Source organism: Typopeltis vanoorti, chromosome 19 (genome assembly GCF_054136105.1).
Source record: "Typopeltis vanoorti isolate ZY-2024b chromosome 19, IOZ_Tvanoo_1.0, whole genome shotgun sequence".
Lineage (NCBI taxonomy): Eukaryota > Metazoa > Arthropoda > Arachnida > Uropygi > Thelyphonidae > Typopeltis > Typopeltis vanoorti.
The window spans coordinates 34,755,945-34,782,450 of record NC_143567.1 but is presented as its reverse complement, the minus strand read 5'-3'; the positions used below and the strand labels follow the sequence as shown (position 1 = coordinate 34,782,450).

Sequence of the window (26,506 nt, the reverse complement as noted above, 5' to 3'; positions counted from 1 at the left end):
ACAAGCTATGATTTTGGATCAGATTTGCACTTATAACAAATAGTTGAGAAATAAAGCACTAAGTAAAACGGCAGCTAACTGAAATGCTCCACACTGACTACCATTGTTTACTCCTGAGCATTCAAAGAATTAGCTGAAATGATGAAGCATCCTCTACAGTGTAACAAAAAACAAGGGACGATTTTACAAATCTGGTTTTCCTTAATCCATCACAACACACACTTGTGTCTATCAGTAGTATGTTACAACAAAGAACCAGCAGCCAGCAAAATAGCAAATACATGCTTGCTATTGTTTAAATTTTTTTAATTTTTCACTAGAAATATTAACTGTCATTACTTGCTTTCTAGTTTATAGTTTATTCATGTTATTTCTTGAAGAAGTGAAACAAAGTATTTCACGAAACTAGTCGAAACATAAACATAATTTCTATATGAATTCTTTGTTTGTGGTTTTATACAGAAAAAAATAATTCTAAAAATAGTTGAGAAATCACCAGAATATAACAAGGATATTTACTTAAAGTTTTGTAGATGCTGAAAGAGCATACGGCAAGTGCCAAGAGAAAAGATGACTGGAATTCTAGTTATATGAATGAATGGAACATAATACAGAGCAATGCACAGTCTATATTTAAGTTGTAGAAGAAGGAAATATAAGATCTGACAAAATATTTTAATGCTGACAGTGAGACTAATTTGGATGAAAACTGTTGACAGGACAATAATAAGCATAAATTGTAAATCAAATATAGTACTGTCATAGTATCACTGAGAGTACAAATCAGGAAACTGACTATCGTGATGAAACAAAATCATTTTCATACATACTGTTGAATGGGAAAGTATTTGAAGTTTTCCTTTACAATGGAAATATAATTAGATACTTCTTATCTCAGTGCATATTCAGTTCACTAAAAGGAAACTAGCAAAGATCTCATACTTTTATTTAAAGAGAATAAGTATCAAGAAAATTTATGAGTATTTAATCTTATGTGTTGCTATATGTACTGAGACATGAATTTACTAGATTTATACATCTGCATAAACTGGCAAAGAATAAATGCTTTAATACCAATATATGTTGCTGAAAGGGCAGCAGCAATTCTCAAAAAGATTAATTAGAACTAATGGTGGCTGTGAGCAAACCTAAAAGTCAGTCCTCCCCAATCAGATATATGAGTCTGGCCCAATCTAACTTTAGGCCAGCATGAACAAAAGCCAACGACTTTACCAACAAATTGAAGAAAAATGACAGCACAGTGACGAAACATGGAACATCGACTACAAAAGAGGAATATTAGCTTGGAAATCGAGCACTGTTAATAGTAAACTTTAAAACCAAAGTACTGAATAGGGAACGTATATGATCTACTTGATCAACAACACCTCACAGAGATTTTCAGATTCATTTTACAAATATGTGGTCTTAGCTCCAACCTCAACAGTGTCTATTTCTACCTTCAGTCCCCACCTCTTTCCTGACAGAAACCCAAATTTCAGCCTCTCCAAGCAATACCCATCTCAACTTCCCTAAATACACACTCTTCGACTCCTTTTGGCTCAAGGGATGTATATGTTCACTCTGACATACTATGCTAGAAAGCACTTGAAATTAGAATCTCCTGACTATGATCTTCTTCTTTGGGTGAAATATCTGTACCCCACTGTGTTAAATACATGTATGAGTATACTGTCTATATTGCTCTCCTAATGTCACCAACCATTCTGAACTCTTTGACTTCCTCTCCTTGAAAGTCTATGTCCTTCAGTCCAACTTTCTTGCCAGTGAGGTTATCTTTCTTGACGATTTTAAAGTCCACAATACCAACTAGCTTTCCTTCTCTAACTGTACAGATAAGGAGGGTAGAGATGCTGAGACATTTGCAATCACAAATGACCTTACACATTATATTCACATGTCACCAGTGAACAATGTACTAGATAACCCCAACCACTCTGGATCTCTTCCTCACTAGTGATCCCTCTAAATATACTGTGAAAGTTGTAGGTAATGCTGACAACAACCTTGTGTAAGTGGGGAAACTGAGTAACATCCACAGAGTTGGTTCCCAACCAAGGATTATCTGGCATTATAAGAATGTTAAGGAGGATGACCTCTGAGATTTCTATGCCTCATTCCCATGGTTGGATTACTGCTTTTGTCCTTTGACCCAAGTATACTCATTACTGAAGTAATCCTCTCTGGAATGGAAGCATATATTCCCCATCCATCACTAAATCTCCATCCCCCAAGTAAGCTTTGGTTACAAAGATGTGCTAAGAATGCACAAATAAACCACACTGCAACTGGCTAGCATCAAGAACTCCATCTTCTCACACAGCTTACACTAAAGCCTGAAACAGCCACAAGAAAATCATCAATGCATCAAAAAAATAAATAATAAAGATAAAAATCCAAAGGGCCAAAAAGCAGGAAACTTGAAATTTGGCCTCTTGTAAAAGCAGTTGCCAGCCACAACTTTTGCCCCGACATTGCTGCACCCAAATAGGTCTATTGCATTGTCACCCACAGAAAAAGCCAATATCCTGGCATCATGCTTTTCCTGAAATGCCTGCATAGATGATTGTGGTAAATGTCCCCTAACCACTCCAAATACCCAATACTCAATGCCTCTACATACCTTTCAGCAAAAGTGATCACAAAAATCCTCTCCAAATTAGATATCAAAATGTCCCCTGGAACTGATGGCATTCCCCCAGTTGTCCTGAAGATTTGCACTCCAGACATGACTGCTATTCTGTTACCTCTTTATGCTCTATTACTCCAGCGGCATCTACTGAATATAATGTGGCATATAATGTGGAAATTAGTCCATGTACAACCTATTTCCAAAAAAAGGGTAATAACTCTTTTCCATCCAACACTACAGCCAATCTCTCTCTCTCTCTCTCTCTCTCTAAAGTAATGGAGAGAACCATCAATACCCAATGCTACCTATGCCACCAACAGGACATCTGCTTACCTATGTCACCTGTCTCTGGGAGAAGTACCATGGAAAGGTTTGGTGAAATCTCAAGTGGTTGCACTTGATATCTCGGAGGCTTTTGACAGGAACTATTAAGTAAGCTCCCATCATTCAATGTCACATGACATCTGCAACTGGGTTACCAGTTTTCTCAGTGGACACAGATTGTGCATGTTGTTACTCCAGTGAAAAAATTGCCCATATTGAATTAAGTCATTGTTCCTGTTTGATTTTAAGCACTGTTTGTGTAATGATGTGGAGGCTCTGCTAGTATTTATACATTGTTTAGTATAGCATCATTGCATACAGGATGAGTGAAAATTCAATATGGGAGATTTTTTCACTACAACATGTGTGAAAAATCTCTCCACATTTGCTTTGAAGTGTGAGAAATTTGTGGATATAGAGTGAAACTGGTGAGTGCATGTGCTTTACTTCTGTAAAGCGCACACGCGCGCGCACGCACGCACGCACGCACGCACACACACACACACACACACACACACACAATCACCAATATTTTAATACAGTACTGTATTAAAAACTAGTAAAAAATAATATGAATTTGTTCTCTGGCCATGTAAACATAGGATGTAGTTTTGATGTAGGTTTTTTTTTTTTTTTTTTTTCCATTAGAGATCGGGCCAGTAGAATAATGGTTGATCAAATTAGTCTCACTACTTTGGCATACTGTCTGAACTGTAATGCAGTTTTTCTGTATAAATATGTATATTCGAGATAATGACCTTATTATGAAAGACAAAACACTGGGAAATTAAAGCAATTATTCTTAATGCAGTAGTAGTCTACATAATTTATCAAAACAAAATATCCAGTTGTTTGCCAACAGAACAAAACTGGGAAGACCAACAGTCAATGAAGATAATACAGAAATCAAAAGAATGACTTAAATAGACCTACAGTATGGGCAAAAGAAAATGATCACAAATCAATGTGTAAAGTATAAGATTATGCATTTGGGAAGAAAATATCACAAGATGCATAATACATTAATGGAAGTAGATTATAGAAAATTAATGAGGCCAAGCTAAGCCAGAGATGTGGGGATGATTATGACAGAGAGATGATGTGTAGAGGATATACTGTAATGGTGACTAAAACAGCTCACAAGATTACTTGTATGTTGAAGAACACACTGACAAGCAGGAGCAGTCAGTGTTGTTGTTATTCTCTTTATAAGACTTGAACTGGCCCACATCTGGATAACTGCACACAAATCTAGTAATTTGGATTACTTGGATGAAGAAGTAGTAGAGAGGAACCTGAGATGAGTGAGTGACCAAGAATGTGAGAGGACTTAGGAATTCTTCTTATAGGGACAGACTGAAAGTCCGTGGATTCCAAAGCTATACGACAGGGGAAAAATACAATATTATAAAAACATATAAATTATTGAAGAGTTTAATATGATTGACATAAAATACTTTTTTTTCAATAAATGGCAGGAAGCGAGAGAACTAGGGGGTTAACCCAGGTTAATCCCCTTTCTCCTTAAATTCCCTCCATAGTTGTTTCTTCTTTTGCAGCTCAAGCTTAATGGTGTTATTCATCCATTTAACTCTGACTTGATTTATTATTCGGACTCTAGGTATACAGTCAGCCATTGCTTCATGCAAACACTTCTTAACCGCCTCCTATGCACTGTCAACTTCTAGCCCTTGCAGTTTTACATGCCATGGCACTGTCCAATCAATGTCCTAAGCTTGTCATACTTACCAGCCCGATAATTCCACATGTACCCTGTCTTAATTGTAAATTCCACACCTTTAGCCACCTCCCAAGTCAAGACCCTATGATCGCTCTCACCAATTGGTGGCAACGTGGTCATATTTGTTACAGTCAAATTCTCAGATGCTCCCATTACATGCTGTCGTAGATAGTTATCCCTTAATAACTGCATAAAATCCAATTCCTTCCTCACATGTGTCCTCTCCTCCTTCCAATCAGTGTTATGATAGTTGAAATAACCCATAATAATTACCCTCCTTCCACTCATTTCTTCTATTTGCTTATGCATACTATCTCCACCATATATTCCATCACCTGGTCTATAGCAGCACCCAACTGTATATTTTGTTCTGCTAGTCTCAATCTCACACCAAATAGCCTCAAATGTGCTCTTATCTCTATCCTGCGGTTCCACTTCTATTCTCCTTGGCTGTAGCTCATCCGCTATCATCAATAACACACCTCCTCCCATTTTATTTTCCCTGTCTCTCCTGAACACACCATACCCCTCACATTCAATCCCACTAGCTGTATCATCTTCTGTCAGCCATGTTTCACTAATGCCAATAACCTGTGGTCTGGAAGTGACAACCAAGGCCAAAAATTCTTCCTTCTTGTTCCTAATACTTCTGGCATTTGTATGCATGAACTGAAGAAGCTGATTTGTCCCATCCCTAAAACTTTGTTAATATTAATAATTAATATGCTAACAAACAGTAACACAAATTTGGTACAGTGATAAAATTCAAAAATTATTAGCACCATTTTATCACTGCCTTAAAGTTATATTAAACTAAAATTATCCTCATCAACAATAATCAGACTAAAACAGGTTTAATTACAACTGTAACATCTCAACAGTGATAGTATAATAATTTCAGTTAAGTAAATTTTAATTTATACTAAGTGTTCATTTTAATGAAATTATTTACATTTATATCAGAGGTGCTGCTGATATGCAGTACTCGCAGAATGATTTGAATAAGCTGGAAATGTGGGCATATGAAGGTGGCTGACATTTCAATGTTAATAAATGTAAAGTCATGCACTTTGGTGTGATTAGATATCCAATTTCATACTATATTGGTAGGATTATGGTTGAAGAAACTGATGAGGCTGGGGATCTTGGAGTGTTAATAGATAGGAAGTTGAGGTTCAATGGCCATATGGCAAATATTACAAATAAAACTCAAAAGATAATTGCAATGCTGAAACGAATGTTCACATATAAAGATAAGGAAGTCATTTTGTATTTTTACAAGGACTTGATAACACCTTACTTGAACTATTGCATGCAGGTCTGGTCTTCTAGTTTCTGTGGTGATTCTGATACAGTGGACAGAGTGCAAAGAAGTGTCAAATATGATATCAGGATTGTGGAATACAGATTATGAAGACAGATTGAGAATTTGTAGGCTGCAGGCACTAGCAAGCAGGAGAAAGAAGGATGATGTGATGAAGACTTACAAACTTCTGAAAGGTTTATACAGAATTTCAGTAGATGGAATTTTTCATTTTACAGAGGGTGGGTAAAAGACGTGAGGGCATCCATGGAAGTTGAATGCCATCAAGAAGGGGATTAGGGCTAGATTTTTATCTCATAGAATAGTGCTTGATTGGAATGGACTGCCATTGGATGTTGTGTATGCATAGCATGAATGAATTCAAGAACAGGTATGACAGCTGGTGTGAACAGTATGGCCTTCCTCAATGAGTTACTGACTCTCAAATATTCAAATATTCAATTAGGTTAATTTAGTTCGTGATAGGTTGCAAGATATGGTACAACTATGAGTCAATGATAAATCATAGTGCTGAAACATTATTTGGGAACAAAGATTCCCAAACAGCTTTCTTAAGGTGGTGGTCAAGAGCATTCTCAGACTTCTGCATATTTCACAGTTATATACTTTAATTACAACTGTTCAAGTGAAAGAAGATAGATACTCATTTTCTAATTAAGCTTTACTTGCTTAGAAATTATGCTATTACTTATTTTTTTTACCCAAGTGTACATAAAGTCTAGTCATAAAGTATCTTTATGACTAGACTATTTGTATATCAATTGCTCGGTATCCTATAATGCAACATTTCATTTTGGATGTGTATATTGCTAAGCATTATGCAAAATGAAACTACCCAGACTAATTTCAACCTTTAGTGAGGTCTCATGGGATGCTTAAGGGTCAAAGCTGTATAACTTAGAGGAGACCTCCACATAGCCTTTAAAGGAATGTGAAGAACCGACCAGGGTTTCTGACCTAATGTCCAATCCTCACCTTCTCGTGGTGCACCCTGCTGGGTATCTACTTGGATACTGAACGAACTAGGATGGGCTGGCAATTTGGCATTTAGCCAACCAAATTGTATTCTTATTGGTTAAACTAAAATAAAAAATGATGGTACAACATGACAAAATTTCATGCCGGATGGTGTGTCAGCCGGTTAAACAAGGCCCCCGTTGTTTTCACCAGGGAACCAGGGTGAACAACGAAAAGTCAGCTACTGGAACAAATCTGAAAACACACTCCAACTCAACACCACCAGAGTTAAAGATCGGAACTATCAACATCAGAAGCCTGAATGGCAAAGAAATCAAGCTAGCTGAGCAATTAGATAAGTACCAGATCGACATAATAGGGGTGACTGAAACAAAAAAGACAAAAACTGGTGAGATCTTTCTGAGCAATAAACACAAAATGTTATATTCAGGAAATGACAATCAAGGAAAAGAAGGAGTAGTAGCCATAGTATTCAACACAAAATACGAGGCTAATCTTCTTGAATGGCAGGCAGTCTCAAATAGAGTGACGTGGGCAAATATGAGAATGGGGAACTGGACAATGAGACTTATTTGTACCTATGGTCCCAGAAAAGGTTCTACTAAGGTAGAAGTGGAGGAATTTTTTGAGGCTTTAGAAAAAGCAACTGACACAATGAAAAAGGAAAAGTTGGTCCTTGTCAGCTATCAGCTAACGCCTTTTTATTCCCATATACGGGAGTAGGCGTGGCCATTTAGCCCTATCTAACTTTTGGAGACTGAGTGGGCAGTTCAATCTCCACTGGTACCCAATCAGAGACAGATGGCCCAAGGCTATCACCAATTAAGCGGTACGCAGTGAAGAGAGACGGCTCAAATGTGCCGCCATCTCGTGGTCCCTAACAAAATATATTTAATGTCTGAAATAATGTGGGTTCTACAGTCGATTTTCTTGAGTTTGCAGGACGAAAAACCTGAGTTTCTGGGAGGAAAAACCTGCTTGCCCGTGCCAGAGATCGACTAACTCGGGAACCAGTCGAAAAAAGGTTTAGAAAAATTTCCTCTAGTCGCCGACTAGACTCGAAACCAAGTCTTCCTTCGTGCGGCCAAGCGTGGCGGTGTGCAAACGCCACATCTGCTGAGCTACACAGGCTCTAAGTTAGATTGGTCCTTGTTGGGGATCTAAATAGCAGAGTAGGAAATGATTGCGAGACATACAAAAATATTTTGGGAAAATTTGGAGAAAAGAGCAAAGCTAATAATAAAGGCAAATATCTCTTGGATTTATGCTCAGGACATGGACTAGTTATTACTAACACCATGTTCCAACATAATAATGTACACAAATTCACATGGAGAGAGGCAAGGAATAAGAAAAGTCTTATTGACTATGTTATTATTGATAGCGATGTTTTCTCCCTGGTGCAGGACACCAGAGTGTACAGAGGATTTGAAATTGGAAGTGATCACTATTTAGTCTTGAGCAGGATAAAATTGAATTTCATATTGAGAAGAATAACTTGTAAGAAAGTTTTAAAGCGAATAAAAGTTGAGCAGCTCTCAGATGTGAACTGTAGATTAAAATACACAAAGATTATTGAAGAAAAAATGAAAGAGTTTGAGAATAGGAACCAAACTTGGGAGATTCAGTGCAAAGCATTGAAGAAAACCTTGATTGATTCATCTTGAGTGGCATGTGGTGAAGTTGTCTGCAAGGATAGAAAAATTAGAACTCTAGAACTCCATGGTGGACACAGGAAGTGAAAGAAGCACTGAAGGAAAAGAAGAAAGCATATCAAAAGTTCCTGGCAAATAAGTCAGCTCATGCTCTAAGAGAATACAAAGACAAATGTAAGAAAGCTAAACACTGTGTAAAACTAGCTAAACAAAAGTCATGGGAGAACTTTGGCAAGAACATAGAAAATAAATATCAAGAAGGTGGTAAGATATTCTGGAAGTTGTTGAAGAAGCTAAGAATGGAAGAAAGCGTGCTGTAAAAGGAGGTTAGAGATGATAAAGGTGACATGAAAACGGGAGAAAAAGATATCCTTGAAGTATGGAGTAATTCCTTTGAAAAACTGCTAAATGAAACAAGTAGTGATGACAGCACAGTGGTAAAAATCACTGAGCAGGCATGCAGCCAGGAATACATATCCAGACTTGAAGTAGAAAAAGCCATCAATGACTTGAAATGTGGAACGGCAGCAGGAGAAAAAGATATCCTTGAAGTATGGAGTAATTACTTTGAAAAACTGCTAAATGAAACAAGCAGTGAAGACAGCACAGTGGTAAAAATCACTGACCAGGCATGCAGCCAGGAATACATATCCAGACTTGAAGTAGAAAAAGCCATCAATGACTTGAAATGTGGAAAGGCAGCAGGAGTAGATGATATTCGACCAGAAATGCTGAAGTACGGTGGCATAAGAGTCTTACAGTTGCTGCACTCCATAGTTCAGAAAGCCTGGACAGAGGAACGAATTCCCGATGATTGGAGTAGAGCTCTAATAGTACCCACATATAAAAAAGGGAAATAAAACTGAATGTGAGAATTACAGAGGTATGTCCCTATTGAGTGTTCCTGGCAAGATCTATGCAAGTATACTTGAGAAATGGTTGAGAAAAATTGTGGAAAAAAAGCTTGGTGAAGAACAAGCTGGATTCAGGCCAAATAGAGGCTGTCAGGATCAGATCGTCACTTTATGACAAATAGTTGAGAAAGCATGGGAATATAACAAAGATCTGTATTTAAGTTTTGTCGATTTGGAAAATACATATGAAAAGGTGCCAAGAGAGAAGCTATTCAATACGCTACAGTTATATGGTGTCAATGGGGCATTATATCAAGCAATACTTAGTCTTTATTTGAGTTTTAAGTCAGTAGTTGGAATTGAAGGAAGTACAGGAAGATGGTTTAATGTTAAATTTGGTGTGAGACAAGGATGTACATTATCTCCTCTGTTATTCATTATCTATATGGATCACATTATGAAGGAAAGTGGTATTAAACATGATATCAAAACTGGAGATGTAACTATCAGCTCTTTGCTTTATGCAGACGATGTTATACTTCTAAATAAATCTGCTACAAGTCTGCAAGATTCCCTAACTAAATTGAATAACTGTTGTAATAGATATGGTATGAAGGTCAGCAATAAAAAGACAAAGATAATGAAAATAGGCAGAATTGTTTAAAATGTCAACTGCGTTGTGAATGGACAACCTGTAGAACAATTAAAACCTTTCACCTACTTAGGCACGATTTTTAGTGAAGATGGTAAATTAAATATGGAAATAGGCAACAGAATCAACAAAGCTGGTATGGTAGCAAGTCAAATGAAAAAATTCATATGGAATAGGATAGAAATTAATCAGAACACCAAATTAGCTGTATACAAGACAGTGTTCAAACCAGTTTTAACTTATGGATCTGAGAGCTGGGTCAGAAGTAAAACACTTGACCAAAGACTAGAGACTGCAGATATGAGAGTACTGAGAAAGATTAGAGGCATGAACAGATGGCATCAATGGCAATATCATATTAAAAATGAGGATAGTAGGTAAGAACTGGACATTGTCAGCATCCAGGAATGCGTTAGCAGAGCTAACATCAGGTGGTATGGTCACTTAAACAGAATGGGCGAAAAAAGATTAGCAAAACAAGTGTTCTCTGCCAGGTTGGCAGCAAAACGACCCAGAGGAAGACCAAGATATAGGTGGATTGATACGGTACAAAGTGCCTTAGACGACAGAAATATAAGATCTGATAATGCTGGAGTCTTAACAAGTAACAGACTGATTTGGAGGAAAATTGTAGATGGGAAGTTAGTAATGATGTAATTTTTTTTCATGTAGTACTATCATATCCTGTACACCCCTTGAGAGTACATGGCTGGAATTTGATGATGATGATGATGATGTGAGGTCCGTTAGAGGAAGCCACACACAGAAAGATACAAAGGTTGAATCAATGCAGAAGTCATATTTTCAGCAGAAAAAAAAAAAAAAAAAAAAAAAAGGTGCATCACCTTATTAAAATATTCTGGATCAAATATAGTTGTATAAAGATTTTTTTACTTGGTTATGAGGTCAAAAGCGTCTATGTAAAATAGCCTGAAGTAGTTCCAAAGATATTTCATATGCAAACTTTGTTCACTTACACTTGGGTAAAGGATTAAGCATGAACATAATTTCTTGGCAAGTTGAATTTTCTTTGTAACCATGTGAAAAAAAATTTCTGCAGCACCTTTTCATGGAATTAAGTTATTATAAAATATTAAAACTTTGCAGTTCAAATATATGAAAAATAATAGAAAGGTATTTGACTGTTTGAAACACATATCTGGACACACTTTCTTAGGAGATATGACTATATAGATCATAACCATTGCTCCTAAAGGTATTAAAGGAAGCATACAGTCCTGAAATCTTAAAAGACAAACATTAACAGTAATATAGGCAGTACTGAAGAGCTCAGTGACTTTTGACATGGCACTATTCTAGGATGTCACCTTTGCAACAACATAGTTTGTGAAATTTCTACCTTGATCAACTGTAAGTGATGGTACTGTGAAACAGAAACATTTAAGGGAAACAATAGCGCAAAATCAAAGAGTGCTGAAATGGATGGCGGAAAAAAATAATGCTTGTCCCCAAAATGATTCTGCCAAAACTGTTTGTCAGCAGCTGAAGAACATAGGTTTCGATAGCATTGTAGTCACACATAAGCCTATCATCAGCAAGGTAACGACAAGCATCAGGTGGAGTGGTGTAAAGCTTACCATCATTGAACTCTGGAGATGCATTCTATGGGGGTGATGAATCATGCTTCACCATCTGGTAGTCTGACAGTTGAATCTGAGTTTGGCAGATTTCGGGAGAATGCTGGTGGTGACGGTTTTTCCCTTTCAGTCATTTCCAACCCTAGGTGACTTTGTAGGCATTGCCCACAAAGTGTTCCTGGTGAAATTTTTACAGGGTAGTTTACCATTGCTTTCTGCAACTCCCCCCCCCCCCTCCCCAATTTTATACTGGCTTGGGACTGATATATGGATGAGATGTATTCATATCTGTAATCCATGTGTTCATGGGGCCGGTTTGTCTGTTCTGGGGGACGAAAAACTCAAGTTTCAGGGTGAAAAAAAAAAACAAAAAACACCTACCTCCATATGAGACAGACTAACTCACCTTTCATTGAAAGAGACCAGATAAAGGTTCTTCACCTGGGTTCGATTCCCATCAGTGACGGGAATCGAACCCAGGTCTTTCCAACCAAAGGACTTTGTCTATACAGACTGAGCTATTAAGGCTCTCAGGAGAATACTACCAACCCAAATGTGTTATACCAACTGTGAAGTATAATGGAGGAGGCATCATGGTTTGGGCTGGGATTCCCCCTTGGTTCCAATGATGGGGAATCTTAACACTATGGCCTTACAGCCTACAATGACATTCTAGACAATTCTGTGTAACTTTATAGCAACGGGTCAGTGAAGTCCCTTTTCTATATCAACATGATAATGTCCCCATCTGTAAAGCAAAGTTTGTGCAGGAATAGTTTGATGAGAAGGATGCTGAGGGCATGTGCAAAGCCCTGATTTCTACTCAATCAAGCACCTGTGAGATAAATTAGAAAACACTGATTTCTAATTCAATGTTTTCATTTGAACTGCAGCAATGTACTAAAATCTAACAGAAAGCATTCCAAGAAGAATGAACACATTTCAGCAAAGGATGGACCATCTCCATATTAATGTGTTTCATATTAGAGTGGGAAATGGCATGAGCAGTCACCTGGATATTTTTGATCAGATAGTGAAGGTCATATTCATTTCTATTGCCAACAGTAGATAATGAAATCAAATGGCTGATGATTTCTACAAAATATGATGCAGACTGCCCTGTAATCATTCATTAAAGATCTACAACCAAGGATAGGGGAATGCCACAATGTTAATAAAATAATAAGTGATAGGAATTTCCATACTTACTCTCACATCACAACCTGGAAACCCTGCTCTTATCTGTTCTTCTGTGGGTAATAAACTGGGAATGATTAAGGTTCGATTATCCCATGTCAGTGCTACCTCAAATTTGTTCAAAAGATTAAGGATATATGTTTGTGCATCTGTTGGAGCACACTGAGATGACTTAAATACATGCTTCAAGTCTTCAATCTTCATGATACCTAAATAATTAAAAACATTTATGACTAACTATTAGCAGGATTCTTCACTATCACTTTTCAAAAACAAAATACCGAGTGCCTAAACTATGTAAATTAATATGATTATTTTCTCAGTCACCACTGTGGAGGCAATGAGGCATGGAAGGTCCATGCTAAGTGTTATTCACACAATACCTATCATACTTCTTGAATTTGCATATGCCTGTGGCAATCCATTACACTAATTCACCATCTTCAAAGCAAAAAACACATCCATTTTAAAATCCCTTGTAAATCAACTCTTACATATTTCCATGTTTGACCCCTTGAATCAAAAAAAACTCTCCTGTGTCAATCTATAAAATCATTTAATAGCTTATATGTTTCTATCATATCTCCTCTTTTACATCTCTCAGCTAGGCTTTGTAACCAATAAGACCATCAATCTATCTCCATATGCAGCATTCCACAGACTTGTCAAAACTGTTGTAATTCACCTCAACTACCTCCTCATCACCGATGAATCCAGACAACCAAATATGTATGCAGCCGTCCAGATGTGGCCATATAAAACCTTATAAATAGAAAATAACCTCGCCGTCACTACTTGTCTGCACATTCTTCAACACCCACATAATAAATTTTCTATTTATAAAACCTTATAAATAGAAAATAACCTCGCCGTCACTGCTTGTCTGCACATTCTTCAACACCCACATAATCTGATGAATTATTTTGAACATCTTTACAATATGCCCCCTAAACTTGAACTCTGTGTCCATAATCACTCCCAAATCCCTCATGTCATCAATTCCTGCAGGACAGTTCCATCACTGTTGTACACAGCTTGCGACCTCCTTTTTCCCAAAGTGTATGACTTTACACTTTGCAATGTTATGGTGGACATTTTAATTTATTTTCACAGTATTGATTACAACAGAATGATGAGAAAAGAATTAATATTTATTAATTTATTAGCTAATATTTCGCTGGTATTATATCCAGCATCTTCAGCACAAGAACAATTTGTCACAGTATACGAAAAAATAATAATCTGATATAACAGTGGGACTAGTTTAAAAAACTGTAAGGGACAATACAAGGAACTAAAGTCCTAATTATAGATAGCAGGTCTATGGAATGAACCATATGAGAACAGGTTGAAGATTTGTGGGTTGCAGAAACTGGTTGATAGACAGAAAAGGGGAGATATGATTGAGACATTCAAATTGCTAAAAGGATTATATAAGATTAATTCAGAGGATATTTTTGAGATCAAGACTAGTGGTGGGAGAACTAGAGGACACCTATGGAAGCTGGGCAAGAGTGTGGTTAGCAGTGGTGTTAGAGCTGGGTTCTTTACTTTTAGAGTGGTAAATGAGTAGAATAAGCTGCCAGAGTCTGTTGTGGGTGCTATGACAGTGAGCAAGTTCAAGGCAAGGTATGATAGATACTGTGAGAATGTCGTATAGTTGTGTGGACATGATGTTTAGGGCCTCCCTCGATGAGTCCAAGGACTCCCTGGAGTAGCCTGAAAATAATAATAATAATAATTAGGCACCCACCTTGGGGAACATAAAAAATACATCCAGCACTATCGTTATGGCAAGTCAGGTCTAGCAGATCATGCCTTGGATACCCCTTCATACAGGATCAAATGGAAGAAAACAAAAATGCTACACAGAAGTCATTTTAAATCAGAGAGATTGTTTTTGGAATTAACAGCAGCTTTAAAACATATTCCAAACAGCAACAACAGTCATTTTAAGATGTAATTAATACTTGTTTTTCCCTCTTTTTCTAATACAGATGGCACCTAATTAGTACTTTAGTTCTTTGTGTTGTCCATTACAATTTTTAAAACTAGTCAAACTGTTATACCAAACTGTTGTTGTTTTGTGTATTGTGAGAAACTGTTCTTTGTACTCTGAACATGCCAGTATAATACTATTAAAATATCAGCTAATAAGTTAATAAATATTAATTATTTTCTTATCATTCTGTATTGCAATCAATGCCATGAAAATAAATTAACATGTACTGCTAACACATAAACCATTCTATGTGTATGGTGGACATTATCTATTGCCCACACTGCTATTACCTGCTTTTCACTCCCCTGCTCATTCCCTCATTATACAGCTCACAGGATGGTCCATGTTTTATCCTTGTCTCCCTCTACTCTATGAAAAATCTCCTGAACACTAATTTGGTAGCAATCCTTTACCAACTTAAGAATATCTCAATCATCCCCTCTCCTACTTCTATTCACAATTCTATGCAACTTGCATTCCCTCAATCTCTCCTTATATCCGATATTTCACAGACCTGCCACTGACTTAGTAAACCTTCTCTGGACTCTCTCGAATACATTATCATCATCCCCTTGAAAATTACATGATCAAATCTAAAAGTAGTCCATATTTGGCCTAATCAAAGCCTTATACAAGGGAACCATAATCTCTTTGCTTCTGCATGTTAGTGTCCTCCTCATCATTACCATAATCTGTTATGATGTTCTTCAATTTTAGCAATGCGACTTCTAAACATCGTCACTGTCTAACTTCAGGCTCAGATCTCTCATTTCTTACATGTCCTTCAAAATTTCCACATTAATTGTATATACTGCATCCCAATGCCTATCAAATTTTAGGACCTTGCACTTTGCAACATTAAACTGATACATTATAACTAATTAATAAAGGAAACACATACATTAATTTAAATCTTTTGATTTGAAAATTTTTGGTTAAGTTTCATAGCCATTTTCAATATGGTTATAAGAAGACAATCACAAAAACGAAAATATCAATTAAATTGAAAGCATGTGATATTATATGCACTATTGGCTGCAGGAGTATACTTCATCTGCATTAACAGATATCCAAAAATAATTACAATAAAATAAAATTAGTTAATAAAATATAAACTATTAATGAGTTACAATTAACCTTAACTAATTACTTTATGGAACATTTAAAACATATTCTGGATATTTTTCACCTAAGCCACTGATTTAGTACAACTATGTTGATGATGTTTTTGCTTTATGGAACTTTTCCTTGTCTGATCTTCATGAATTTCTTGAAAAAATTAATTCAATAAACCCAAGAATCAAATGTAAAATGGAAGTAGAAGATAACAATTGTCTTCTTTTCTGGATGTTTTCATTCCACATCAGCCAAATGGTAGTCTACAGTTTTCAGTAAACAGAAAACCAGCTCATACTGGTAAATACTAGTGGCAGCCCATACATAAGCACTGGGACACTGCAGTACCCCCAAGGAAAAAATTAAATTTTGTTTGTGTTTATAAATAATAACAATGCTTACAACATTATATAAATGCAGTACAACATGTTAAAGGTTACAGCTTTAACATGTTGTACTGCATTTATATAATGTTTTGACATTGATTGAATAGTTAATAATTGGAATTGTTTAACGCTTTAGATTATGAAACAAATGCACTGCGATCTAACGCCGATATTCGTTTGCTCTTGTCTTGCATGTTACGTCATTCCCAACTGTAACTGCTCAAACAGCAATGTATTTTTAGTAAGCTTACGCACCTTATTTCTGTAAGATATGAAACGTTAATTATTGGTGCATGTGCCTGGTGAACTATTTTTTTGTAAATCTTATTTTATTTTGTTAAAATAACATATAATTATTTATTTATTATAGATACAAGGCTGAATTATGATGAGAGTCACTGTTGAAAATATGAAAAGAATAATATTTTTTCAATTATCATTACACAAAACAAATGCACTGCGATCTAACGCTGATATTGGTTTGCTGTCGTTGCACGTTATGTCATTGGATACACTGCTGCTTGGGCAGTGTATCTTATGCCTGCACTCGTTATTTCTGTGAGATATGAAACGTTTATTATTGGCGCGTGTTCATGATGAACTATTTTTTTGTAAATCTTATTTTATTTTGTTAAAATAACATATAATTATTTATTTATTATAGATATAAGGCTGAATTATGATGAGTGTCACTGTTGAAAATAAGAAAAGAATTATATTTTTTCAATTATCGTTATACGAAACAAATGCACTGCGATCTAACGCCGATATTCGTTTGCACTTGTCATTGCTATTGAAAAGAAACTTTTATTATTGGTGTTTGTTCGTGCCGAGAATGAAATATTTTTAATAAAGCAATTTTTAATATGTAAATTTATTTATTAATAAATTCGTTACTGATTAGGAAAAAAAAGTTTTTTTTTTGTATATGCAACACCCCCACATAAAATTTTCACTGGCTGCCACTGGTAAAAACACTGGGATTTTAACGCATATGATCACCCTTGTCAGAAATATGTTCTATAGATTTTCTTCTCAACAAAGAACTGTCTATTACTAAAGCTGTTTTTATCTCTAATGGTTATGACACAAAAGCTATTGATAAAATAGTCAAAAATTATGGCCATTGTCTTAACCCACCTCAAGAAGTTACCAGAATTTGTATTCCATATGTTAAAAGACTTTCAGAAAAAACAGCAAGACTACTTTGACAAATTGACTTACAAGTCTCTTTCCATATAGTTCATAAACTTAATATCTTCCTTATCGCTACTAAAGACAAATATCCTTCTCTTTCTTATCCTGGAGTTTACAGAATTCCCTGCTTTTTCAGTTAACATTATTATGGACAGACTGGTCATTCTATACAACTTCATCCTGAAGAACATCAAAAATATATTTCACTTAGAGAAACGAATAAATATGGTTTAGCAAACCATGTATTATTTATAAAACACAGGATTCAGTGGAACAAAATCAAAGTATTACATAAAAGTTATTTTCTTCTGGAAAGACCGCACAAAGAAAGCTGAGAAGCACACATTCACAATCCAAACTTTAACAACAAAAAAAAGATTGCTTTAAACTTTCTCAAATTTGGGAAGTTATACTGACTAATACTCACCATTCATGTGTTCCATAAATTGTAATTAATTAATTGTTTATATTTAAAAATATCTTAATTTATTTTAATTTAATTATTTTTGGATATCTATTAAAGTATATGAAGGTATTCTCCTGCAGCTGATAGTGCATATAATATCACATACTTGCAATTGAACTGATGTTCTGTTTTTTGTGACTGTTTTCTTATAATTGTATTGAAAATGGATATGAAACATAGCCAAAAATTCTACAACTAAAAATATTTAAATTACTGTAAGCATTTCCATTATTAATTAGTTATAATGAATTCTTCCACTTACATCTCAATTTTTAGATCAATTAAAGTGTTTAAAGAATTAAAGTTCATTTACCCACTCACACAGTCTATTGAGATCCTCCAGCAAGGCTACAACATCTGCTCTACTTCTGATAGTTATTCTCAACTTTGCATCATCAGCAAACAGCAGCACATTTCTGGATAAATCAATCCCAATGTCATTAACATACAAGTTTAACGATAATGCTTTCAAAACAGATCCTCATGACATTCCACTAATGACCCTCTTTTGGGATACCACTCCACCATACAGAACCTGCCCATACACATCTGACAGATAATCAGTTATCCAACTCACCAATTTGTTATCTAATAACAACTCTCCTGTATAAGCTTAAAATAAAGAATCTAATACCAACTGTTTCAATTTAGCAGCCAGCTGGCCACGTGGCAGTCTATCAAATGCTTTTTAAAAATCCAAGTATACCATGGTACATGCTTTGCCTTTATACAGTGAGTTTGTCACCTTACTGTAATATGTAAGTAGATTGCTAAAGTATGACCTACTCATAACATACCCATGATAGTTATGCCATGACCTACTCATAACATAACTACCATAAATAATACCGATATCAGTATTATTTATGATAGACAAATAATAATACTGATAATACAGTATTATTTATGTACAGAGACCCAGTGATGTACAGCTGGCATAAATTTATACTGTTCTCTTACAAACTGAAAATTAAAACTATATTGCACGAAATACATTTTTTCTTAAATTCAAAGTTTAAGTTATGAAGTTTGTTTCTGTAGCAGTTCATCTTGTGTATGAAAAACTCTATAAAGTAAAAGATTCTAAATTTCTGCTTTAGAATTTTTGATTTAATTGTAAAACCTAAATTTTTAGTCTGCACATGTTTACAGTAGTTCACTATGAAGATTTCAGACATTAATTTAAGCAAACATAACCTTCTAAAATTTAAACATTAATTCTAGACTTTTATCATTAAAAATTCTTCTAGTTGTTTTTTTTGTCTCCTATTACTGTTGGCATATCTACTTTTTCACATTGTTATTTCATGCACCATTTCTGTATGTTCCTGCCAAAATTCTTTGTGTTTTGTCCTCAATTTCCTGCCATTTTCTTTTGTTCTGTTTCTCATTATTTACTTTTATTATATTTTCCATTCCCTCTGCCTCCTGATTGTGATGCCAGTTGCTTAGAAATTCAGTTCACTACAGTAAAGATTTTCATCTTTTAATGTTAGTAATAACAGTCATCGTGGATGCTGTAAACATGTGTTTATGCTTTTTTTGTTGTTGTTTTATTTTTATGCTTTTGATTTTGAAATATTCATTCATTTGAAGTTTCATAAATACAGGAAATGTAAAATGAGGCCTTCGTGTACTTGGTGAAATAATATTTGGATAATACAGAAAAATCACTGTATAATCTTCATACCACTTCCAAACAATAAATCTAGCTAGCAAGCATCATCAGTTCTCTGGAGGATTGGCCTCATCCTCTTGCCTCTACAAGTGTATAGTTCTTTGTGCCAAAAACTTAATCCTACTTTAGACAGCCTGGTAGATCTGTTAACATCTGTATTGAAGAACAAGAAAACTACATTCATGATATTCTGTATGCCAAGTGAAGACAGACAGGCAGGCTATGCTCTAGATCAGGGGTCGCCAAAGTTATTTGCCCGTTGACCCCTTCAAAATCTGTGTTAATTTCTTTATTTCTGTGTTAGGTAATTACAGTTGGTTGAAAACTTGTAAGCATTTATAAATTGTGATAGGATGACCGATTTTTTAACTGAATTGGATGGTATGAGTTGAAATGGAGGTAATTTCTGATATGTGTGGATTTGTGGCATATTTTCGTGACTATTTTGTTGTTAGTTCTGACTTATGTCAGGTTTAGAAAATTGATGAATTTGTCCTGTTCAGTTTCTATGGTGAATTTTAATCTGTTGCTGTAATTGTTAAGTACGCTTGTAAGGAAGTGATGTGTTGGTTCTCGAATGCATAGTATATCGTCCATGTATCGGCCATAAAAGGAGATGCCGGGGGGGGGGGATTATATGTGTGTTACACTAATTGTCCACTGATGTTTTTGCCCATAGGGAGTCTGAAAATTTGAATATACATGTTGTTATTGAACTTAAAGAAGTTTGTTGAGATTACTAGTTTGATTAGGTTTTTGATATCACTGGGTGTACGAGAATGTAGGGTGTAATCTTCTGTGAGTAGTGTGTGTTCAATGTCTAATGTTCTGGGAATGTCCACGTTAGTATATAACGAAGTTGCATCCAATAAAGTGAGGACGTCTTCGTGGGATAGGATTAGGTTATTTATTTTTTGGAAAAAGTCATCCATATTTTAATCATAGAGTTTGACATTGTAAGTAACGGTTTGAGTAGTTTGGCTATGAATTTCGATAAAGATGCCGTGGTGGTGGTGCTGTTTTTGTAAAAGACTATTGGCCATATCAGGTAACCGTCTTTGTGGATTTTGATTTGTCCAAACATACAAGGGTACGTGTGGTGTGAGATGTTCTGTTTTTCATTGTGGTTTTGTCTATCTTGTTTTGATTTTTTAGGGTGTGTAGAGTGTTGTTGATAGTTTTATGAGGTCGGGGTGGGTCGTTTGGGATTTTTTGGTAGGTGTGTGTTGGTCATTTAGGATAGCTATCATTTTGTTGTGGTAATTGGTTTGGTAATGATAACTACTGTTATGTCGCCGTCTCGTCACTTTTACTTTTATTCTTATGTTATATTATTCTATATGTATTATTTAGCTCTCATGCATATCAGTTATTTCATTGCTGACAAATTTATATTTTTGTTTAGAATGACTGCGCCAGCCGGCAACCAAATTCTGATACTCAAATAAACAACGCTAAACAACAAAGGGATCATGTGATGTGCAGTCGTGGCTCTCCCTTTTCTTTCTTACATAAATTGCTTCCCCCTTCACTCATACAGTTCCGAAAGTTTTATAAGTGGTAATTCAATCTCAGAGACAACAGACTCATGAACTTTGATATGAAGAAATACATTTATTATAAACACTTGCATAGATACACTTTAAGTAATAATCTCAATGCTAGAGAGTCTGAACTCCCCCCCCCCTTTTTTTTTTAGGTTAAGATATCCAAAATTTCAATTCTTATGTTTAAATGAAACAATCCTATATCTCTGTTATATTATTATGTTCAGACTCGATTATTCCATACAGGGTTACTCAGTGCTCATTTTCTAAGTACAATTATATACAATCTTTATATAAAGTATGTCAGACGCATTCCGTCTTGTATTTTAACATGGAAAAATATTCTAATTCGTGCTCAAGCTCTATTCCCCCCCCAAAAAAACTTAATTACAATTCGGGCTAATATCTAACATTATATCATATAGCTTCTTCCTGACAAACAGTTCAAAGGTTAGGGTCCTTTCTCAGCACAAGCTTAGAGTGACACCAGCTTATTTGACACATACAGATCAGTCCAAGCAGTCTTTTAGGCACTATGGGTAAGTTAATGTGTGGAGCTCCTTAAATCCTTGGCTCTTATTCCTTTTACGATTACAATTCTATATGAAAAATTGTACATTACCATCTTGTTCTTTTCATGGGGTTTCCATGACTTCCCTCTATGCTTTCACTTCCGATATGCAAGACTTACGTATTTTCTCACCACGTGTTTCTGTGGCATCAGCGACTTACTTCCACTATCTTCGAAGGTTGCCCTTTGCTGACTTCACGTTGACATAGCTTACCAACGGCTCTTTACTGGAATTCTGACTTCATTCCTTTGGAGGCTTTATTTGACTCGGTACAACAGCAACCGGGAGATTGTTGCTGGGAACCAGCAACAAGCTTCCGTAGCTATCCAGGATTGAACGGGAACACAGGAACAGAAAATGAGAGGGCATTTGGGTCACGCGCCGCGCCTTATATTACAAATGCGAGTGCCCTTTCTCGGTGACTACATCATAGTCTTATACACTGCCGATTGGTCACCCCAACTCCGAACTGTTTTGACATGGTTCTAATACATAGATCTCTTATGCACATTTAATAATAACAATTTCGGTCCTGAGACACAATTTCCCTTTGCCTATTTTACACAGACATTATCAATTCTAAATACAGATTTCCTAAGTTTATTTAATATTAACAATCTCAGTCAGTTTGATAAACTTTTGAGTGAGCATATATACAGTACTCTCTTAGCCCTTTCTCTGGAGGCATAAGCATGTCCTTATCCTTAGGTCTAATCGTCAGTGTGTGTTGGGTCGGAAACAAGATAACTTACAAATAGTGAGTCAGCTCTTTTCCGACACAACACTACTGTATCCCCTTTGTCTGTTTTTGTGATCGTTATATTCGGCTTCTTTTTTAATGATAATAGGGCTTTGTGTAAGTTGGAAGTAATGTTGGGTTTTACTATTATTTTGCTGTTTATGAAGTTGCTTATTTTCTGGAATATTCTTTCTTTATTGGGGTCAGTTTCTAGTTTTGCTTGTATTTCAATAATAATGTCTTTGTTTGGTATGTATTTTGGGGATACAGTGAAGTTTAACCCTATGTTCAGGATGGTGATTTCGTCGGGTGTGAGGTATGATGTGATAGACTTTATGATGGAATTGTTTTGTGTGGGTTGCAAGGTGGTAATATCCGGAGAGTTGGAAGCTGTGTGTTTGTTGTATTGGGGGTCTCTTAGGGATTCCATTTTTTTGCATGTCGAGCTTCTATTAATTGTGTGTAGTCATTGATGTGAGACTAGGTAGGTACTTTCCGAAAAAACTGCCCTTTCATTTGGGATCAGTTTTTTCGGAAAGTACCTACCTACAATAGCACTATTCCCGGAAACACATAAATATGCTTGTTTTTCCTTTTTAAATCTCTCATTTAGGGCCTGTTTTAAGAGTGCTCGGGATGACCGTAGCAAATGTTTTTGTTTCCGGGAATGGTGCTATTGCTGCATACCTCTGCGAATTTTGGCATGACATTGTAATTGAGGCAATTTTTAAGAAATTTTATGTATATTTTTTGTGCAATGTATGTTAGGATGGATTTCTGTGTTTCTTTTGTGAAGTTCATGCACTCATTGAATGTGTGTTGTGAGACCATGACATCAGAGGGAGGGGGGAGGGGGGGAGGGGGGGATGTTTTTGAGTAGAAAGCCAATGGTTAAATGGGTTGTTTGGTTACAAAATACAAGTAATTATAGGTATTATTTCTGGGAAAATTCTCATGTTACTCCTCCTTCATCAGTGAGAGGGTGCAGCACCATGTCCTTCCAGTTCTCTCTGTTGGTGGCTTTCCTTTATGTTTCTGCAAAACCACGTGATCCTGTCCATGATCTTATATCTTCAAGCCAGGTCCTTTGTTTTTTTGCCTTTTGATCCTTTTCCCATAATTTTTCCTTCTAAAACTGTTAGTATCCTCTGTTCTGCTGAACCCTCCTGCCAATCTCATCTTTCTCTGGATCATTTCCTGTAATAAAGATCTCTGTGTTCTCATTCTCTGTAGGACATCTGTATTTGTCACATATTCTGTCCATGGGATTTTCAGAGCTCTCCTATAGCGCCACATTTCAAAGGCCATTATCTGTTACCTTACTCTCTTCTTGAATATCCAGGTCTCACTTCCATATGTGAAAAATGGCCACACCAATGTTCTTATATTTCTTTTCTTTGTCTCAATACTCACAGAACTTCTGAGTACATCTTTATTTTTCCAGAATGCATCTTTAGCTATGGCTGTTCTTATTTTTATTTCTTTATCTTGCTTTTTATCTGCAGTAAAGTAAGTGTCTAAATATTTGTATTCTGTTATGTTCAATTTTCATATTGTTTATGAATATTTCTGGCTCGGATCTGGTTTCTTTTGAGATTTTCATAAATTTGAAAATCTCAAAAGAAATCTTTTTTGCATTTATATCTAATCCAAATTCTTTACCTTCTTCAATTAGTAGCAGCAGTAATTTGATTAATTTGTTTCTGTTATCTGCTATTAGAATGGTATCATCAGCATATCAAAGATTGTTTTATTTTATACCATTGATACTAATTTCTATTTTTTTGTTTTTCAATCTTTTTCATCACTGTCTTACTATAGATATTAAATAGATTTGGTGAAAGGATACAACCTTGTCTAAATCCTCTTTTTATTTTCACTAAAGAAGTCTCATCGTTAAACAGATGCATTTTCTGTTTGGGGTAAATCATTTTTATAATCTTAAGTACATGATCTTCTATGTCTAATGTATCTAATATATTGAACATTTTATTATGTTTTACCTGGACAAAAGCCTTCTGAAAGTCTATGAAGCATATGCAAAATGTTCCTATTTCTTTCAAGTGATCTTTCTATTAGTATTTTTAGTTCCAGGATAGCATTAATGGTTCCCATTCCTCTTCTGAAGCCTTTCTGTTGTTCACTCAATTCAACACTTAAGGCTCTTTCAATTTGTTTGTTAACAATGGTTAAAATAATTTTAGATGCATGGGATATTAGGCTCATAGTTCTGTAATCCTCACAAATTTGTTCATTATTTTTCTTTGGAATTGGTATGCAGGTAGATGTTGTAACAACTTCAGGTAATTGTATTGTTTTATAGATGTCCTGAATGGATTCCACTAAATTGCCAGTCAAAGCTTTCAGCAGCTTAGCCAGAATATTATCACACCCAGGGGATTTATTATTAGGAAGATTCTTAATTGCGTGTTCTACCTCCTTTCTTCTGGGCAGAGTGGTATCTGTTGTTACGTTTAACTTAAGGTGTCGTGAATCATCTAACATGTTACCATTATCATCATCATAGAGATCTGATAAGTACTCCACCCATCTTTGTCTTTGATGTCATTAGACTGTGTACATTTTGTTTTTCCATTAAGTTCATTCAATTTCAGGAATGCTTCTCTGGTTTTGTTCCTATTTTGTAATTCTTCTATCTCAGAGCACTGCCTATTTATCCAGTTTTCTTTCAATCTTTTACATAACTGTTTGATTCTTTTATCCACAGTTTTATATCTTAACTTTTCTTCTTCATTTGCTCTTCTTTTCCATGTTGTTCTTTCATCAATAAGGTTGATGACCTCTTGAGTTATCCATGTTTTTTCTTTCTTTCTTATTATATATTGATGTGGTTTTTAGCAGATGTTATGACAGCTGCTTATAGTCTATTCCACTGAGAGGGATCATTTTCATTTTGCAACTGTTCAAGAGAAGAAGCAGGAACTAAACTGGAAAGATAGAGAAAAGTACTGGAAGAGAGAAGTATGAGACTGAGTAGAAGTAAGTGTTGCACAGTGGGCGGCAGCCAGGAGACAGATATGGAGCTGGAAGGAAATGTCATCAGGAAGATGAGGTACTTTAGATACTTAGGTTCAACAGCGGGATTTAGCCAACCAAACTGTATTCTTATTGGTTAAACCAAAATAAAAAATGACGGTACGACATGACAAAATTTCATGCCGGCTGGGGCATCGCACGGTTAAACAAGGCCCCCATTGTTTTCACCAGGGAACCAGGGTGAACAGCAAAAAAAGTCAGCTACTGGAACAAACCCCCAACTCAACATCACCAGAGTTAAAGATCAGTACCATCAACAAAAGAAGCCTGAATGGAAAAGAAAAGCGGCTAGCTTAGGAATTAGATAAGTACCAGATCGACATAATAGGGGCGACAGAAACAAAAAAGACAAAAACTGGTGAGATCTTGTTGAGCAATTAATACAAAATGTTATATTCAGGCAATGACAATCAAGGAAAAGAAGGAGTAGCCATAGTAAGTTAAGAGTGACAGAGTTAGAATGGTGAGTCTCTTGCTGCGGATTGACAGGGAGGAGTTTAGAAGGAGGGCCATAATCGCAAATGACATTAAGCACAGGTTATGCAGACAGTGTGGTGTGGAATTCATGGACGTGTGGAATGAGTTTGATGAGCGAAAGGATTTATACAAGATGGATGGCCTGCATTTGAATGGGCTTGGTGTGTGGAGACTGGAAAAAGTGTTGCTGAACGAAGTGAAAATGGATGTGCAGAACCAGGGAAATTAGAACTACCAAGGATGGAGGGGGAGTGGATATGCAGACATCAGTGAGACAATTCAGTGTAAGAATT

At 35.8% G+C, this 26,506-nt stretch overlaps 1 protein-coding gene across 1 annotated transcript in view; it reads right to left on the bottom strand.

The window, feature by feature from the left end:
• The window catches only part of Lrrk (Leucine-rich repeat kinase), a 790,764-nt gene that overhangs the window by 256,411 nt on the left and 507,847 nt on the right, over positions 1–26,506 (bottom strand). Inside the window, exon 21 of the mRNA XM_090409582.1 lies at positions 12,989–13,185. Coding sequence (XP_090265708.1) covers positions 12,989–13,185 — 197 coding nt within the window. The remainder of the gene's footprint in view (positions 1–12,988; positions 13,186–26,506) is intronic.